At 34.0% G+C, this 21343-nt stretch overlaps 1 protein-coding gene across 37 annotated transcripts in view; it reads right to left on the reverse strand.

Moving 5' to 3' along the window:
* Positions 1 to 9030: 9030 nt before the first annotated feature.
* Positions 9031 to 21343, reverse strand: part of LOC136835120 (CUGBP Elav-like family member 2) — a 323150-nt gene continuing 310837 nt past the window's right edge. For all 37 annotated transcript variants that reach the window (XM_067098288.1, XM_067098291.1, XM_067098319.1 and 34 more), the window contains 3 exons: positions 18357 to 18581; positions 11249 to 11379; positions 9031 to 9328 (listed from right to left, as the gene is read on the reverse strand). In XM_067098288.1, coding sequence (XP_066954389.1) covers positions 11252 to 11379; positions 18357 to 18581 — 353 coding nt within the window. In that variant the 3' untranslated portion in view covers positions 9031 to 9328; positions 11249 to 11251. The remainder of the gene's footprint in view (positions 9329 to 11248; positions 11380 to 18356; positions 18582 to 21343) is intronic.

The following is a 21343-nucleotide window of genomic DNA, read 5'->3' on the forward strand; positions in this document are numbered from 1 at the left end:
TGCACCTGGAAAAGACTTTCAGGACAGAACCTATGTCTACAGCCCAAAAAGTCTGGATTCCTGCACGATGTATTCATCAGGGATCGACACCACCGCCCACCTTGACCAGACCACAAGGCCCATACCATGTCGCCAGTAGGGCATCCAAGGCCACCTTGTCAACATCCATGGGCGGGAAGACGAAACAGGCTGGCCAACCTCCTGATGGACAGTGGGAACTTGGGAGGAAACTGCAGGGCAGAATTCCTCCACAAAACAAGGCTCAGATGAAACCCATCGGCATCCCGAACATGGTCGAGGATGTCCCCAAGGGCATCACTAAGGAACCGCCGCAAAACCGGCGATTCAGCAGTCAAAGCCGCCTCTATGTCCGCAGGTATCAAGAACCCGGTGCCAGCTCCTGCTCCCAAAGAGGTTCCGTGATTGATTTTCAAGAAGTCTTCCAATCATTATTTCATAATAATTGTCTTGTGGGGGGAGTACTTGTAAAGACGTCAGATGTCTCTTCATTTTGCATCAATCACGTTCATGCATCACACTTATTAACATGTCAAGAATCTCGTGTAAATATTTGTATGTAGAATTTCCTGGCCTTTCTGCCGATATATATTTTATCATTGTATGTATGTTATGTCTCTTAAAATTGCCATTTGTTTGACTGTCAACAAACACAAATTGCTCAGAGTGTGGGTCATGGCAATCGGAGGTCGGACACTACGTTTCCGTCCGCACTCTGCCATGTATACCTGAGCCCAGGTGAATAAATCAATCTCTTACGGGCTGCTCTCAGAGCAAGAGCCCGTGCTGGCACAAGGCCAGCTAAATCTGAAACAACAACAACAAACAATGAATAAATCAGTTAATACCCAGTTTGACCTTTTTGTCCTCACACCATCATTCAGCCATTAGGTATGTCATAGAAATACAAAAGTGAATGACAAAGTGCCAGCTCACACTACAAAAAATATTAAAATATATTATACCCATACATTAATATAATAAAATGTATTCAGAATAAAACCACTTAAAAGCTTAATACAGAAAGAAAAAAAACCACCATAGGACATGTTCAGCTGTTGTATCCAGCAAGGTATAGAGAGAGTATACTCTCTAGACCTTGGTGTCCAGTGTTTGGCCACATGACATAACTATACTTATTTGTAGTCGTGTCTGCGTTGAATGTGTTATCAATGATGATCCCATGGCTTCTAAGAAAGTTCCTAGTGCTAGTAGTACTGAGCGTAATGCTATTCCCCTGGAAAATAGGGTAGCTAAGGTAAAATGCAACGAAAATTGTGAAAAGGTTGCTACCATGGTTCGTTCTCTTGGCTCTTGTCGGAAGCAGGATTAATCCTGGTCGGATGGTATCGTCAGTCGTTCATGATAACATGTCAAGTATGATGCTCAGGGGATGAAGAGCACAATTATCATAAAGAGGCAAGGTCTATGAAGAAATGGAACAACTTATCGTACATTTGTTAGCACTGTTATGGACATTTTTTATAGGGCTTATTTGACTTGGGTAATTTTTTTCTACCCATTTCGTGTGTTTTGGAAAGTAGTCCTGATGTTCTGAAACTACCCACGGGAACAGGTGTAAATCGACAGGACAGGTTCCACCCCATTGAGGGCTCCCCCCCTTCCCGGTAACACTAAACATCGGAGACAATGGACTTAGCTTCCGTTCAGAAGTAGTCCCATCGTTCTGCAAACTTATTTTATGCACATATATATTAGATAAATTTTTAACCAAAATATAGGACAAATGATATTTTTATTATTTTCCATTATTTTCTTCTTAATATAATCATTTGTATGGCTTTTGGAGTGATCTGCTTACAGTGCTGTAGTTTGCTGTTATTTGTATGGAATGCAGAAATTTACACGTAACTGTCAGATTTTTCATAGGAAACTGCTTCTTAACAGTTTCCAAATTTGTTGCTTAGGAAATTATTATTGCTTAAGAAATTAATAAATAAATAAATTTGCTCCGACACGTATACGAACCTGCACTTTCATATATGGAGTAATCCACGCTTAAAGAATAAATAATGTGGGTTGTAGGAAAGAAGGAAAAGCTCAGCAATAATCAAAGATAGTTATAAGGAACAGAGAAAAAATAATAACAAGAATAATAGAGAAGAAAAATATCAGGCAGAAGAATAGAGCAACATTCAGCAAAGTAATTTAATTAACATTTAATTATGCAGTACTACAGATTTTGCATTAACATGAGCAAAGGACAAGATTGACGAAAATATTCTGTTGAATGGGGTAGTGAAGGTGAGCTCAGTGAAGGACTTAAGCCACTGCAGTACCTGGCTGAGTCGAAGCCCCTTGTAATGAATGTACAGTATTTGTCAGCCTTGCCCTTTACTCATGTTAATGTCTACTTTTTACTGGATATGATTAAATGTTACTTTTTTACTGGATATTATTAAATGTTACTTTTTTACTGGATATTATTAAGTGTTACTTTTTTACTGGATATTATTGTGTTGATTGTTTTGTCTTACTCTTATTATTACTCAATCAACTCACTCATTATTCTTGATCCCCCCTTTTGTAATTGTTTAGGGTGGCTTACTTTTCTTTCTTATATCTTACAGTATTTCTTGTGGGGCCAAAGCTCAAAAGAAGTAAAACTTGTTCTGGTCTAGTTTATTTTTAATCACATAAGGTTGGTTTTGATACTTGTCTGAGGGTAATACAGTGAGTACTTATGTTTTTCCACCTTAATTATGTTTTGGTACCTTGAAAAAGTATGATAAATTGTTTCCCCATGATATAAATGTTATTGCACATAAAAACTTGAAAGAAAAATAAGCAGTTTTTAAAAATCACTCTTTGGATTTAGTTTAGTGACAAGGGAGATGGAGTTGAACCATCCCCAAATACCTTTAGATGTCATCCCAGTGTAAGAATGTGCAATGGTTTTTCTGTTCTATTTTCTATGAATGATGTCTTTAATCTCAAGGGATGAAATTGCAAGCCATTTGACATCACCAGTCTCTCAAAGGGTTAAGCAAGTACAGTAATTTATTTTACTTAAAATAAGTTCTGAATAGTTTTTTTCAGGTTATTTGGGATAAAAGTATTTTGCTAATCATTGTACCTTTTCTGATTTCCAGTGTCCATTGTGATGGCTGATGAAGAATTTGTAAATAATCTCTTTCTGTAGATACTGTCATTATTATCCCTGCTTTATCACTATCTGTATTAGTCTTAATAAAATAAATTGGCAAAGAATGATGACAGCATGTGGCAGAAAGCTTGACTGCTCAGAAAGTCTCAATAAATCTGTAAACCACTACCTGGTTTTAAGTCTGGGTCTTCATGCATTCAAGAGTTCTTTGGCTATTCATCATTCTTCTTTGTCATACGTGATGAGTGTACAGTATAGTGTTCTCGCCTATAAGTGTAATATTTTCTAGTTAATTTCTTTTCCTATCACTGTGTTTCTCCTCTACGAATTTATCAAAATTAGTCTATTTTTAAATTTACATTGTTTTTTTGTAACACAATGTAATGTCTACAATATACAATGCATTTACTTTATATGTTTTTGAAAAAGTCTGGATTCATATCCATATTGATCTCCTTTGGCATCAGTAGTACCTAAATGTCTCCTGTATGCATACTGACTGTCAGGAAGCATCTAGATACAGGGTATTTGCATTCTGGTAAGGGTTTAAGATCTACTTGTTTACCTAGAGTACTGTGAGGATGGAGACTGGATTGTAATTGTTACAACCAGCATGTGTACAATCCTTTGGAACAGGTAGTACTGCACAATTTTGGTTCAGTGATATGGAGTTTGGGAGATGGGATCTTGGGTATCTTTTAGAAAAACTGTGGGAAAACTGCATTTGGCCTTTTGCCCTTTAACTCTCTATGCTTCCAGGATCTTTAAAAAAAAATGCAAACTTACTAAGAATTCCACAAGATGACAGGCATCAGGAAGAATAGTATCAGTGTAGACTTAATTTTTGTTCTGTTGATTCCAAGTCAGCAAAAGACCAACCTTATCCAATTTTTATTTTTACGCACAATCTGAACACATTGGTTATGGTGTACATTGCCATAGCACAATATTCAAGGGTGCCAATTATCTTGAATAACCAAATTTGGCCTCAACAGTAGCCATTCATTAGAACCAAATCCAATAAATCCTTTAACAGCTAAATAAAATTCAGTTATTGACATACTAGAGGGGATCAGCCCTGGTAATCAGTAAAACTTTAGCACATTAGTCACTGGGATCAGCTCTGATATTTAACCTTAAAAGTGTTCCTTAATTCCTGCGCCAAATTATTTAAGTTTCTCTGAAAATTTCCTAGTTGCCAAGATAGGTAGTAAATTCCAGGATAAAGTTGATGTGTAGCATCAACTAATATATAATCTTGTTAGTTTTATTTTTTTTGGAAAATCTGCTATGTCATACTTTAAAGCCTGTTGGCATCATTACAGTTTACTGGTAGCTTTTGCTGGTGCCAGTAAACAGACTCGGCAAATTTCCAAGTTTACACTAGGATACCTTGGCTGTAAAGTACCTGCAACAACCAAGATATCCAGTAACATATGATGTGTACCATCTCTTCATGCAAGAGTTTTAGAAATTGTAAAAAAAAAAAAAAAATGCATAAAATGATTTACTGTGGTGGGTCCTACGAAGTGAAATATCAAATTTCTCTGTAATTATTGTAACCTAAAGGGAATAAATAAATGAACATATCCTTTGAAAATACTTTATTCTTCTGCTGCTATCATTGTACATTTCATTACAAAATTACAGGTTGGCTGCTTGGAAGTAGAAAATTACAACTACTCACATGACAGGTATTGTCCCCTCGCACAACAATACATCCAAACAGAATTAGCTTCAACAGGCACGTTCTTGTATAAGTAAAATGGAAGTAATTCATACCAGATACTTGCTTGGAAATTTACTAAAAAATCTTTTTATATACAAACTATCAAGTCTCAAGATGAAGATCTCATATCTGTTGTCAAAACTTCCACTTTTAACACAAGATCATGATTTTAGTTCAAGCCTTAGTAACTGGCTTCTAAAAGGAAACACTTAAGGAAAAACACATAGTATTCTCTCAATAAGTTGTTTTACATAGGCCACAACTGTCATATTACACTCAATGTATGTGCAAGCAGACAATACACTTCTATTGTTTCCCCAAACAGGCACTGAACATATATATATATCAAAGCCCTACACAACCAATTCACAACATGAGGAGTTAGAAAAGGTAAACAAAAATCAAATCCCTTTAGCTCAATTTATTTACCCTGAAAATGAGACGTTAGGTAGTTCATACAATGTTTAATATTTTTTGTAAATTTTGCTCTGCAACACTTCTGCATCTTGATGCTCTAAAACCAAACTTCCAATATACTTTATTAGGTTTCCTTTACATTCATACAAAGCAAAACATCTACACAATATGCACATTCAATGGTCTTGAATCACAGTATATTATCAGAGCCTGAAATGGGGTGGGGGAGGGGCCATGCTTTTGGCATCCAGCATGAAGTTTCATATAAGATGTAAGCAAAGTTTCCACTGACAAAATTTCACAATGGAAGAACTTTGCATGACATGAACAAATACACATATTGGTGTGGCAATGACTTAATAATCACATATCTCCTCTGAATGTTAGTCCTCTGGTTAATAGGGACAGGACAACGACTGTATTAGTCTCTTCCTGAGTACAGGTAGCTTAACGGTAACCACTGCAAAAATGGTCATGAGTTAACACTGTTTCTCTTGAAGGGGAAGCATTACACAGCATTTTCAAAACAAAATAAAAATCCATCACTACTGTATTTGTGCAATGCACTAGTGCTTCATCACTTATGAAGTACTCAAAATATTAAAGTATCAAAGAATACTTTATTTTTAGGATCCATGAACCTTGCAAAATTTCAAAGGCAAAACTCTGAAGTTAACTCAGCCATTTGATTCCTTACTTAAAGGTATTTAAGTACATATACAAACGTAACCTACACATAACACTAAATGTAAATCACTTCCCCTTCTTCAAAATCTTGTAAACATGCGGCAAGTTAACAAAAGCAGAAGAATATGACACACAAAAGAAATAGGACCATACATAGTAAGACACCTAACCATGTAAGTGGGATAGGAAACATATTCACCAGAAAACTCATATACAAGTAACTTAAAAGTGCAAAATAAAATGTTTTTGGCAATTGTTAAAATGTCTTAGGTAAACTCCAATAACCCCAAATCTCACATAAATCAATAATGGTGAGGCACACCAGAAAAACACAAACCACAATACTGGAGTTTACAAAGGTAACAGGTTTACAATGACAACAAAGATCAATTGACAAAACCTGTGAACTCACTGAAAAATAAAGAAACCAAACGACTAATGACTACATGCATACATACTGATTCTTAGTAACAAACCCAACAGAACACATTTGATACACTAAATATATATGTTTATATATCAATATATTTTACCATATTTACTGCTGAATACAACACTAATGAAAAAAATAAACAATCAAAAAAATCAATAACTTCCCTCTATACCTACCTCTATATATATATCTTTTAACACAACTACATATTAAATAGCACATCCACCAACACATGAAAGCTCTCCTATAATGTAACATGGCATCAACTAGTGTCTCTTAAAAAGACTGATACGGAACTGAAGTGACTTCTTTTCATAGCTGCAATATAAGTATTAAAAGCAATGAAAAATAAAGGCACAGAGATGGCATTGACCTTTTGGCGAGTGAATAATTAGGTTTACATTAAATATAGAATATCCCCCCCCTTTCCCAAAATATAACTGAAATAATGACAGGAGACACTGAATAACATTAACATACTCAAGTTTTCTTTTTTTAATAAATAACATGTATAACTCCATTTTCAGCAAACAGACGTAGCAGTGACAAAGTTTACTGGGCTTGCAGACCCTTCAATACCATGGCTTGGGTACGACAAACATAGACAAACACATTTTCATAGTCTTTGGTTAGCTTAGAGCTATGAGTCAGACAGACATAAATACCTATCTGAAATCACACTGACCTGCTACCTAATGTCTTTGTGAGTAACAAGCCTCTGCTTCTCATTTGTTTGACACAAAGGAAAAGTTTTTACCTATATAGTGCTCCAGCATGAGCATGGCAAGATTTATGTTTATTTTGTGCATTATCATTTGTCTTTGTTAAATTACAGGAGTTTATCATGTGACTGAATGACGAAGAGCATTTGGAAACTTGACTCTTCTTCCTGAAAACATGGCTTCTGTAAAACTCGAGTTTTAAATTAGAGGTATATTTCCTACTTGAACTGAAATGCCCAGTTCTACAAATTGGAACGGGTACAATTGATTACCAAATGATTTAAGCATTATAGTTAAAGAAGAAACAACCTCATTATTCCCTCATTTTGAAACTCTCTTTAGACTAGTTAATGTCTTTGCCCAACGTGACCACTACTTGGCTACTATCCACTTTGACCACTTACCCCTGACTTATCGAGGTATCATAAGCTCTCGTCATAAATGTGTGGCATAAGAACAAATAAAGAATTTTACAATATATATAGATATATATGTATATATATACAGTTAAAAATAATAATTTTACTAATTCTGTTAGTAACTATATCACAGGCCTAATTCAATACTAGACACTCTACATATGCCTTAAGGCCAGTTAAATAATAGGTTTGTTTCAGAAGGGAAAAAAAAAACCTTGAAAAAAGTTCTTCAATGTTCTTACACCTACACGTGTTTTTTAGACAAGAGATGAAATGACTGGAAGATTTGTCATTCTACATCTAGTTCTTGAAGACCGACATAAATCATGTCTTTAGAAAGCAATGCAAGATTGCTATAAAAATATGACCTTGAATCACTACATCACTATACAAAAGCTTTACACTTTTGTACTGTACTAATAAAATCATGTTTTTATGTTTTTGTGCAATACATGAAAGTACAAGACAATATGTGAATATGTATATAAGCATGCATTCCAAATTTAATAGCACATTTACAAAACATGTATCAAGTTTTATATATATCTGTAATACAATATATATATATATATATATATATATATATATATATATATATATATATATATATATATATATATATATATATATATATAATTATATATATATATATACATATATATACATATATATATATATATATATATATATATATATATATATATATATATATATATATATATATATATATATATATATATATATATATATATATATATATATATATATATACATACATACATACATACATATATATATATATATATATATATATATATATATATATATATATATATATATTATATATACACATATACATATATATATATATATATATATATATATATATATATATATATATATATATATATATTATATATATATATATATATATATATATATATATATATATATATATATATATATATATATATATATATATATATATATATATATATACTGAAAACACAATATACCATCTAGTGTGTTTTTGTTTTTAAGAGCCATGGCACATAAGTACATGAGTTGTCATCTAATGATCTCTTCTTTCATCTCAAATGTAAGAAATTCCAAAGCTGCCATTTAATTGTAGCTACAGCTTCTACTAAAAAATGGTTAGCGACCATTCAAAATAATTTTTCTTTTCATAGAAAATTATTGTAAATTAAATCAATCCTTTCAAAAGATAAAAATAATCTGTGCAAGTAAAGCTACCTTTATATTTCTAAAATGTGTTCACTCACCAATATCAAAGATATTAATGTTGGACAATTAAATCTTTTTACATAGCTATGAATTTAATCCATCTCTTATGTAATAAACTTGGTATAAGATGATAAAAAGACAGTATACATTTTTTATTTACCCCTAAGTAAACATCTACTAAAAATGCATTTAATCTTATAAATTTTTCATTTGTACAAAAAAGCAGTATTAGCTTTATTTTTTGGTGAGGTTGTCCAGAGACAATAAATGTGTTTAAGACGAGCACTGCTGTGAGTCCAGTTACAGCTCTGATATTTTTTATGATGATAGGTTTGATGACAGGTTAGTATAGTTTTTCTGCTAGCTTGAGTGATTTTACAGCAGCTGCACAGTGTATACAACCACATGGCATACACATACGTATACATACGTACGCATGAGACGTGCTACGAAGATGGGAGAAGGACGTAGACACTGTTATACGGACGGCAGGCAATACGGGGCACGGGGCAGAACAGCACAACATGGCAGCTAGGTCGCCAACGGAAAAAAAGAAAAACACGTATAAGTCATTGCACAAAACCAAACTTATATAAGGATCCATGCAACATGAAATCTGTACTCCTGCAACCATCTCCTGGTGAGAATTCAGCTGGAATGTTTCCTATGACTAGCATGACTAGCAGAAAATGTATCACATACGTGTCCAGTGACCTTAAGCATGCACAGCAAACAAAGTACATTAATGAGAGTTAAAAAAAGGACTAAGATTTACTTTTATAGAATCACAAACACAAAAGTCCTAGACATTCCTTTTAAGGTTTAAACAAATCCATGTGGACAATTCATCATAACAAACAATGTATATAAAATTATGGCTAAAATTGTAAGCAACATAACAAAACTATTTGCTATTAAGACTACCATGACAATGATGAAACATTTCAGTAATATCAAGACTGCATGAACTAATCATCAGGTTTAAACAGTTCATTTATTGTACCCATAATTCATTACATGAAATAATGATTACTTGGAAGCTCCGTTAGTGGTCATGGGGTTGAAAACTAAGGGATAGTTGGGAAATTCATAATACAAGGATAGCATTTATATTTATAAGAATATAACGTATAAACACGTCTCATGAATAATACAATTTATATTGGTTTTGTCAAAATTTTATGACAATAATTCTCCTTCAATTCACCTTTGAAACATGGAATGGAAAAGGTTCCTAAAATATGGAAGCTCCAAAAGAAAAGTATCTTTTAAGGCATTGTACAATTTATCTTGTAACACGTTTAAGTCACTTCAATCTACCTGTTTAGTCTCATAATCTTTAGCGTTCATTAATCGCAAAGGCCATTATATTTAACAGTCGGTACGTAGTTAATTACAGTATACAAGGCAACTTTGTTGCCACAGCACAACAGATTGAAAAAGTTAGTGGCAACTTGACTGATAAAACAAAACAGCTGCAACTCTAGTCATCACTTCACTTCAGTAAGCATTGAAAATTACAAAAAACAATTACAAGATGTATAATAACAAATCATAAATTATTTAGTGCAAGTAATGGTTCTAATCTGAAGTGATGCTAAGAATTATACTGTATTCACAACACTAGAGGTATCACAGAGCCTTTGAGCAGTCTGAACATAAACTACAGATGAACATACATTCTGTAGTCTTGTAAGACTTGCAAACAGTTATGAGGTTATGGGTATTGATATGCATTTCAAGTGATGATTACAAAAATCTAAGTAAACTTATGCATCATACCAGCAGAAAGTAAACTATCAGCAAAAAAACATAAAAGGGTTTCATTCTTTCTCAGCTAAAAATTTACAGTAATTAGTCTCAACCAATATGCAAGGGTAATAACATTTTAATGTGCATGTATTTTGAGAAATGAAAACCATATACTGTACAAATTTGACTCATAACTGTTTACCACTTACAATTTCAACATTTAAGTGCCTCACTGTTAAGTGTTGAAACATCATCAGTATACAAAAGAAGCCCACAAAAGTTAGCATACAGTACAGTGCTATAATTCAAAACTAAAAGCATCACATTTACTTTTTCTGATTTACTTATACTGAAAGACTCCAAAGGACGTATATTTGCACACAATCATAGACTACGTATACTGGCACAACGACTTTCAACAATTTTTATTTTCCTGAAATGCGGCCAAAAATTATCCCTGATCATGAGTATTGTTTGTCTATTTCCATTACAAAAGATTGTCTTTGGTACTGCTAACGAACCTCTATCTATGTGACAAGATACATATTTATGTCTTACCATTTATATGTAAATAAGCAGTTTTGAGTATGTTGAAAAACAAAAGAGGAACTGTAAACATAAATCTTCAAAATGTGTGTAAGTAATGGAAATAGCTTTCCTTCCAAAACAGATGTATATTGCTCAATCAAAACAAAATACCTGTTAATATGGCTTGGAGTCTGTTTTTGAGCGCTTCAGCTGCACCTTCAAGCGCTTGTTACCAATTTGTTGTCCATTCATGTGCTGGATTGCCCGCTGAGCATCCAATGCATTGTCATAGGACACAAAACCTAAAAGGAAATGCAAGTTCTCTGTTACATCAAAAACGTATCAATGTCATGGGAACGATACATTGAATTTAACTCTAATGAAATGAAGGAAGAAAAATATCTAGTCTTGTATGTTTTAATTATATATTTCATAATCTATAATCCACTATCCCTAATTTTGTCTTACAATTGCTGAAGCCATGCATACACAAGTGTTGACATGTTAAAGACTGAATTCCATTTCTGTCATTTGTGCACAGAGGAGACTCCATTCATTATTCCACTATCCATGTAGACTTTTCCTACCCAAATTTGACTTATGGCATAGATGTAAAGTGATTTCATTGTTTGTTGCATAAAATGTACAGCACTGTGACAAAATACATCCTTTGCACTCTTCTTTACCAGACGTAGCTGTTTTTGCTTGAAGCAGGCTGCTGCTGCCAACAAGTGTGTCATTTTCTAGCATCAGGTTTACTACTCCTCAGCTTGCTAAGTTTTATCTTGGCTACAACTAAAATGTGGAATACTGTAGCTTGCCTCTGATCTCCAAATATTTAAGCGATGAGCAAATACATTCCTGCTCTCTCCTGACATCTCCTGCATTTCAGGTGTATTGGTTTTATTTTCTATTTCATCATATTCGTTTATTTAGAACCTTTTCCAATAACTTGATGCTCTCAGCAGGCAGATTTCCCTTTGGAGCCCTCATGGGTTTATAGTCTTTGACTGTGTCCATAAGGGTTTTCAGCTGAAGATTTAAAGAAAGAATTACTTTCCTCAAACCACTGATTCTCACAGATCTGTCCTGAGAGATTGGCATTTTGGTGGGAAAAAAATATTCTCGGCCACTTAGATATTAGGTTTTAATTTTAGGTTGGGCGAATTTAAAGATGTAATGTTTTAAACAACCCCTTCATGATCCTTTGTTGAAATTCTGATAAAAACTAAGCAACCCAATAAAGTAATCTTTTAAGGCAAAGTAAATAACCTTGAGGGTATTAAGAAAAGTCTTAAGCATTACACAAACACTTTAGTCAAAATAGTATATTCACATTATTAAACACCCCCCAATTTTTTTCCTTTAATTGTAAAAACCAAATTCATCCCTTTTGTCAATGTAAGTTATTAATGATACACTCTACCTATGTTCACCATAAGTTATTGATGACAATGTATGATTTCATAGTTTCAACTGCAGCATATTGTTTGTTCCTAGCATACCATTTTTATGGTACTAAAGCCTTATGAGGTTAAAATTATTCTGTAGCTGATCTTCTGCAAACTATATTGCAAAAGTTTTGTGCATTTATCATAGGTAAATGCCTTAAACAGTGAGATAATGCAAAAATAGTTCCAAATTCTAAACATAGCTCACTAAAGTACTTTATAAGTCTGCTTTCATGGAAGATACATGACATCCAAAGCCCTAATATTTCAATATGCTTGTATTTGAAGCTATGCCATTAGCTAATGTATTAAGTTGGGGTCTCTCTCTCTCTCTCTCTCTCTCTCTCTCTCTCTCTCTCTCTCTCTCTCTCTCTCTCTCTCTCTCTCTCTCTCTCTCGGAGTTACATGTCTTGCTCTATGCAACAACTTGCTCTAGTCCTTCCTGCGCTCATTGATGATTTAAATTTTGGGTTGTCTGCAGATAGGGTGCAAAAGCCTTTACAGCCAAATTACCAAAAAAAAACTTTATAGAACATAGCACCAGTCCTCTTGTAAAAAATCTACAAGTTTGACTGGAACCCCATTTTTTTATATCTTTTTGTCCATCCCAATTCAGTCCTACACTATGTCATCCTCCTTTCCATCTCATCCTTTACAACAATAAGGTTGTGCACATGCACAGTAAAGGCAGATTTTGCCTCAAGTCACAGGTCTTTTGATTTGACCACCTGCTAGGCTGCAGTTAAAACTGGGGCAACCAATTAAAATAGTTTATTATTAATCAGTAGAATCATTTTCACTTCTGCTTCACTGAAATCCAACACTTTCCATCAGCCACTTCAAACTTACTTCAACAAAAAGCACTTATCAATAACTAGTAACGAATTTGTAAATTTAACCTCCAATCCAATAATAGAGGCACAGATGCTTTTTAGCAGATTACAGTAGAACACGCAGATTTTTGAAGTGGGGAAAGTGCCATTCACAATGAACAAAATTCTCCTCACACAGGTGAGCCATGTGGCTTTTGGCTTTGCAGCAACAAACCTCTTAGAAAACATAGTCTCCAAGACATGGATCATTCTTTGAGGGCTCAAAATCATAAACCACCATTACTATTTTCATTTACTGCTAAATTTGACAATACAAAAAAGAGCATGTTACTAAGAAAGAACTTAAATCTCAGGTCTGATCAAACAACTATAACTTCTGAGATGGGTGCATCAATGTCTTAATTCAAAGATAACAAAATTTATGGCATCCCAGGTCACACTGTGGAAGTCAATGATAGCAAGTTTGGAAAATGAAAGTACAACAAAGGTTGTTCTGCTGACAGGGTGAAACTAAGATATATGTGGTTTTCTTCAAAATGGTTCTCACATAAGGCCAAAAATTTATTGTCAATGTTACTGGAACATGTGTATCCAGAATCAACTGTCTACTCCAACCACTGAAAATCACACTGCAATGTCTTGGGATTATTTCTTGAAATACTGGATATGCACATCCACTCTCACAAGGAAACTTGTCACCGATACGAAAATGTCTACCAATGATTGACAAACTGTGACTTTGGTAAGCAAACAAGCCCAACTTAAACTGGCTACCTTCAGTGATTTCAGTGACTATAGATATGGTAAGAAAACTAACTTTATTTAATTTTTAGGTTACATTCAGGAATTACATGTGTTCAGGTGAACAGGGTAGTACACAGTTACTGATTGCTTTCATTATGTTGAGTTAATGTTCAGTCTGGGACATTCTTTACAGGGTGAAAAAGCCATGGCCAGATTACATGCTTGGATGCTGATAGGCTAGTCTAACAATACTGTTTTATTATACTGGCAGTCATTTTAAAGAGCTACACTTTCACTTTCATTTTCTTCTTTATATCTCGTACATGAAATATGCATTTATTAGTTTATCTGCACTGCCTGTACAACTGTCTCTTGATTTTACCTCTTTACATCTTGACCAGCAGGTTTGTGTATAACTTGCAAACTTGCATTGTCACTTGATAAAAGTTCAATTGCTCTTAAAATATATCACCAAAAGCCTGCATTAGCTTATCCCAGCATAATTTCTCTATGTATGGTTAAAATCCCAATTGAGGTCATAGCTCCAGGAAGTAACCCAGTTACAGTTTTGAGAGGCTGTGCTAATCACTTGGCTCTCTTTCACTTATGTAGCTTAACATGCCCTCTCATTTTACTTCTGACATTACCCTGTAATTGTATAAGGTGTATTATTTTTCTTAATTTCCATGTTAAACAATTTTGTTTTGAAGATGGGCATGATTCATCCTCTGCCCTTAGCACTCAGGATTCTGGTCCCAGGCTTTTTCAATATTTCATTTTATCTCATACTCTTGCATTTGCTGGATACCTTTTATTAGGTTAATTTGGTTTATAGAGGTATTTTAATAAGGATTAATCTTAGTTGTTAATGTTTCAACTCTTCTTTTTTGGAGTAAGTGCATTTTCAAGTTGGCTATTTATTATTTTGCATTTTATCTTCATTTCATTCAGTGTTGTTATGGCTTCTGGTGCTTTGTAACCTCTTGAATTGTGATTTTTTTTTTATTTAAGTGGATTTGACTTTATAAGGCTACTAGAGTGGTCATATCTTGGTGCAGTTGTGTCTTATCTTCAAATTTTGTTATGCTTAACACTGGAAATTTTCTGGGATGAAATACCCCCATTTGACTTTCAACTTTGTTTACCTATTTAGATATTAATCCTCTTCAACTTTTTTACACGTCTTTCTATATAATATATTCTGAATAGTATACATACACTGAATCTTTCAAGTTGTGCAAATCTATCCGCAACTGACCCTTTGGACCACTTATCGTGCACTGATGCATAGCCAAAAATCTAACCTGCAAGTCACTTACAACACACTAAAAAGTGCAAGATTCATCCTTATATTGAGAACAAGGAACTTCAAGTAGTTGTTTGTAGTATTGTAAAGTATCTAGATTTGGATCATCTCTTAGGTCTCTCTCCTTTTCCTCTTACCCATTCATGTGATGCTTAAGAGCCAATGCAGTCCTAAAAATTTAATTTTAAACTTTCAGTATTATTAAGAAAAAGGTATCACTTACCATAGTGTTTGTTGTTGCTGGTTTATCATACTCTTGATAAAATTAAAATTAAAAGGTTAACTTTTTAGTACTGCATCAGCTCTGAAGAATCACATGAATGATGGTAACAGGAAAAGGAGAGAGACCTAAGAGGTGGTCTAACTCTAGATACTTGACAATACTACAGACAACCACTTGAAGTTCTTTGTTTTCAATAAAAAGAAGAATCTTTCCCTCAATTTTAGAGAAGCAACAAACTACTGAGTTTATATGTTAACAAGGGTGAGGACATGTCTTCCAAAAAGTAGTGGATGTGGGAAGCAGTAGAACAAAGACCATAGAAAGACCCAAGTTACCCAACTTGGTTAGATGGGCCTCTGCCCTCTAAAGGGGCTCAAACAGCTGCCTTAGGAAAACCACGTGGCAGTACTCTCTCAACCCTAAGTCTCTTAACAACTCTTAACATGTCCAGCACTGAGGCCTAAGTTTAGCATTAGTTTTCCCAACTATCAACCATGACGGCTACTAAAATTTTATGGGTAAGGACGCATGACATCTGAACTTACCCTTTGTCAAAATCCATGTAGTATCGCAAGATAAATCTTGACAATCCAAGGGAAAAATAGAGCAGGGGAAGAAGAGAGAAAACCCTAGCTAATTTAGCAAGACTATATATACAAACAGGTATAGATAATCAATTTAGGTTACTTGCCTTTGTTGCCCCCCTTCCCACCAAGAAGGGGCTAGGAGTCAGAAGGGACACTTGCTCAGGATCTTCATTTAGGTCAGTAGCCTCAGGTTTTGCACTGAGGGAGCAAATAACTACAAAAATAGTTGCATCACCAAGGTGAACAACAATCTTTTTACCATCAACAATTAAAAACAGCAAAGGTTCAAAAACAGCAATGGTCCCAGTGGAACACTAGACAAAAAACAAGAGTTAGAATCATCGAAAGCATGATTAACAAAAACTAAGTTACCAGTCTTTTAAAACTGAAAGATATAAACTGCCTCCAAACCCAGGATTGCAGTAAAAAGTTTATTAGAGTCTTATGGTCACCACAAAAATCAATTTGATGTTATAAGAGACTACAGTGATTAGTAATGAATATGGTGGAAGGAGGAAAATAACTGGATAAAATCAAGAGGTGACAGGAAGACGACCTTCGTAATTGCTTACATGCACAGATATTGAAGATCCATAAAATAGCTGAAATGAGATGTTACAAAATAATATTAGAGAATCTGATGGAAGCATCAGTGGATCATACTAAAGCCCAGACACCACCTGTAGTGTGAATGAGTGGACTTGTATCCAGAGATCTGAATGCATGGAGTTTGACCTTGTATGTACATTGACTGCAAGGAAGCAGACATTATGATTCTAGGAATTCACCCAAGGCTTGTAGATAAAATTTTTTGGAACTCTTGAGAGAGCACTTTGTAATGATGGCTATCAGCAATTGTACTACCCTTTAAAACAGGCAAAGTATTTCATAATCTCCACTCCTCTGAAAATTATTATGTACGATGTAAACAAAAATAAATACCCGGATAATTCCCACCTCAAGTGCCTGAGTTCTTTTTAATGTCATGAAAATCAAATGTAGATACATAGATTAAATTACTGTCACATTGCATGGTTCTATGATTCATTCTCTTGTAAGAAAACTCGTGTCAATGCCATACTTTTTTAACTTCACTTTTCTTTTTTAACATTCTCAAAAAAGATGTTCCTATCATACTCCACATATTACCCTTAATCTCACAAACTGCCATGTCCTATATTTTTAGTTATGGTGCTGAACGACGTTTTTAGTCCCAGCACCTGTGTTTTATTCATAAGTACTGTATTGTGAACCTGATCCATCAGGCAAATATACCTGGTATTTCAACTGGGAGTGATTACCTCTTATTTGTGTATGCTTGTCTGTATTATTCTGCATTCTGATAAGTTTATTCATGACAGTTAGCTAAAATTTGAGATTAGTCTCTTAAAATCTTGATAAAATGAGGGTTGAATTCATTTCAATCGTGTTTTTAGACCCAAATAGCTATCTATTGTTTCCCAGATAGCACATAAATAAAGTAAAACAGTTCTAATTTTGAAACTGAGATCACTGTGCTGTTCATTGCTATACCAAAATAAGAGCCACCAAAATTCTTGTAGATTTTTGTTATTGTTACAAATGCTGTGAATACATTGTAACAGCATTTCTGGGGAAGGCCCAACCAAAAGGACTAATGAAAACTTTTATTATCTTCCCAAAGTGAATGATCATTAAGCAAGCATGAACTGTAAGAGAAAAAAAACCAGACATTAACAAAATTACGATAATTCTCTTTTCACACTCAACTAGTAAGGATTTCTGTTTTATCATAATAAAATCTCAAAAAACTTACAGTGGATGCCATCAACTTGTGTATGCAATATGCTCAAAGTAACATTTATTTCTCAATTTTTCAAAGAATGTAAACAATTAAAAGATAATTTCATCTGATAATTGTAGTAACATTAAGAAAGGAAAAACCATGCCTAAGCACAAGAAAAAATAATTATGTATAATTCAGTGAAAATCTTAAACAAACAATACTAATAAAGCATAAATACTGAACAAATAATGTTTGCCTGAACCTAAGAGGAAGTGCATAATGAAATATAAAATGCAGTATTTACATGACTGCATTGTTGAATATTTAATCAACTTGCTTTAGCCAATATTGTCTCATATATCAAACTTACCAAAGCATTTGGAGAGGTTGGTTTGTTTATCGATGAATACTTTTGCTGAGATAACTTTACCAAAGGGCCAAAATGCTTGGGCAAGTTCTTGATCTGAGAACTCTTGTGGGAGATGATAGATAAAAAGATTCGCACCATCAGGACCTTCTATTTGTTTGCCAGCTGGATTAGAGGATGCTGCTGCTCCTAAACTTGCCGCAGCTGCAGTTACATTGTTTGGAAATCCTGAAAAGAAGCATGAAACATCAGTTTTTCATGGTATAACCACATTTACATGAGTAAATTCACTAAATTACATTACATTTTACAAGACAATCCTGAAATTGTCAAAAAAAAAAAACAAATACTGTCAATTAAAAGCATGCTTCATGATAAATATGCTCTATGCCAATAAAAGAAAATTCATGCTCAGAACAAGACACAGTATTGTACTGACAACTGAAGTCCTAAGTAAGCATATATATACAGCATATATTCACTTACTATTTGCATGCTGTTAAAAATTCGGTGGTTTTCTATGAGGAAACTATTAAGTACGTAATAAAAAAAGCTGAATACAGCCGATTTTATATTGCTTGGAGTGCAGTAAGGCCATGAAGCACAAGGACAACAGATATAAAATAAATTACCTGTAAACACTCAGAGATAAATTTCCCCAAAACATTTTAATGTAAATGATTTATAATAGTGAACCATGGCTAAAAATAGAGGGTTGCTAGTAAAACAGCTGTAAAAAAAATTAATTGCAAAAGGGTAAGACAAATACGCATACCATGTTTCTCTTATAAAATGGAATGTTTCTTTTTACATGGCTTTTCTATATAGATATTTAAAATGTTTGTTTATTTCAATAACATACATTTAAAAGTCACAAAGTACCACTAATTGTACTTCTGTTCAATCAAGTTGTCCTAATGGCAGTACAGTATGTCCCTAAGAGCAACCCATAATCTTTTCAAACACTGGTAACTATTAAATGACAAAGTTAAAAAACTGAAAAGTTTACATTCACAAAAAATGCATTAAAAATTGGTACATTACAAAGGCAAATCATATTAAAATGTTTTTAACCTCAAGTCTTCATGTTACTTTGGTGGCTCCTTGTTGGCCACAAGCTGAGTGGTATCTCATTCTGCTCTCTTTCCCAAGAGAACTACAAATAGTTATCTATGGAAATGGCAATATTTCACCTCTTGCCGTAAACTGATTTTTATAATTCTGGTTATGTTGACATTGAACACCATTTACATGTATTTTTTTTTTAGGTTAAAATATGGAAAGCATAAAATAACTTGGATGAGATGAAGGAAGGTAAAAATTTTCTATGAATGTAATTCATAGTCCTTAGAACCTCCTTGTTTGACATTTGCATAGCTGCAAATGATGTCACCATCTCACAGGGTTAATGACAAAGTGTAAGACCATTTTTGCTGATGTCCATGTCTCATGGCTACCATAATATAAATACAATGGTTGTAAAGTTTTACTAACAACAGCATGGATCATAGAAACATGCCAAGATGACAGTATCGTTAATCAGTATATTGTATATACACTTTTTTCCTGAGATGTATGGGTGCAATATTGAAAAGAAAATGTGCTGCCCTAACAAATAATTATGCAACCTCATAAGTTTGGCATCCCTAAACTATAACATTTAATCTGATTACTGGCCTTGCACATTACTGAGAAATTCACATAAATCTTTAAAACTGCAGGAAGCACCAATTCTTAGCCACTGGTATCAGTTGTACTTGGCAGTCACATGTTATTCATGCAATATTTCAACCTCTTTGCAATACAGTCAAAAGATTTTCTATTCTTCTGTGTCAAATAAACAGCCTATAACTGATTTTCTCACACAACAAAGACTTCTGTGGATCCCTAATTAGCATTCTTATGGCTACATTTTTATTTTAGGATATGACTTTTCGGTATCTGCAATTGTTATAAATATGTTGTATAGTTAGTTAGTATTTATGCAGAAAGTTTTCATATGTATTTCATGTACCTGAAGCTTAATATTAAACTGAGAATATCTAAATAAAAAGAAGTTTGTTTATACTTCACACACAAATATAACTGTATATCCACATACTTCCCCCCTCTCTACCATACTGTACTACGTTATTTTTACTTATTTAACATTAACAATTAAGGACAGCTTTTCTTCTCATGAATCATTACTTAGCGAAAAGTTCTTAAAAGATCCTTTACTGCGAATTAATGATAAAAATTTCTCATTGGGGTACAAATCAGATGCCCTCATTGCAATACTCCTATAGCAACCTTCTCACTGTGACCTTGCCATTTACTTCTAGCCTAATCCAACGTTGACACTGCATACTTTCTACACAAAAGTAGAATTGAATTGAATTAATATCAATCAAGCACCAGGTCTTAGAGACCATATGGTGCTATGTTATGCTGATTATAGATACAGTACAGTCAGAATTTGTCGTTGGTAGGTTATTAGATGAAGAATATTTATTTGTTGAAGGAAGCAGATTACACACACACTATGGAGAAGTGTCCTGTTTTGGTCAGAATATCATACAGGCGAGGTGGACAGGGAAGAGAGGTTAGGCTGGTAAAGGCTCAGTGGTGTGCGACTGTGTGCTGGGGCAGGAAAGGATTATGTGGGATATGGACAGAGGGATACAAGAAGTTGGACACAAGGTTGGAGGGGATCTGTTCATCAGGTGGGAGTGTGTGAGGTTTGAATGGCCAATTTGTAATTGGGCAAGAGCTGTTTCTCATCGTCTACTCTTGTGGCATGGGTTTAACCATGGTAGCATGGTAGATTTAACTGTACAGAGCTTGTTATCTGAGATACTGGGCCAGAAAGACTGCCTGCAGTTTAGTAAGTAGTAACAAGAGAATGGGAAGTTACATGAATATGGCATGGTTTCAAAATGTGGGGATCCTGACAAAGCTGCAGAATGGGCCAAAGAGTCCACTTGCTCATTGCCTAGGATACCCACATG

The sequence above is a fragment of the Macrobrachium rosenbergii genome, chromosome 55 (assembly GCF_040412425.1).
Source record: "Macrobrachium rosenbergii isolate ZJJX-2024 chromosome 55, ASM4041242v1, whole genome shotgun sequence".
NCBI lineage: Eukaryota > Metazoa > Arthropoda > Malacostraca > Decapoda > Palaemonidae > Macrobrachium > Macrobrachium rosenbergii.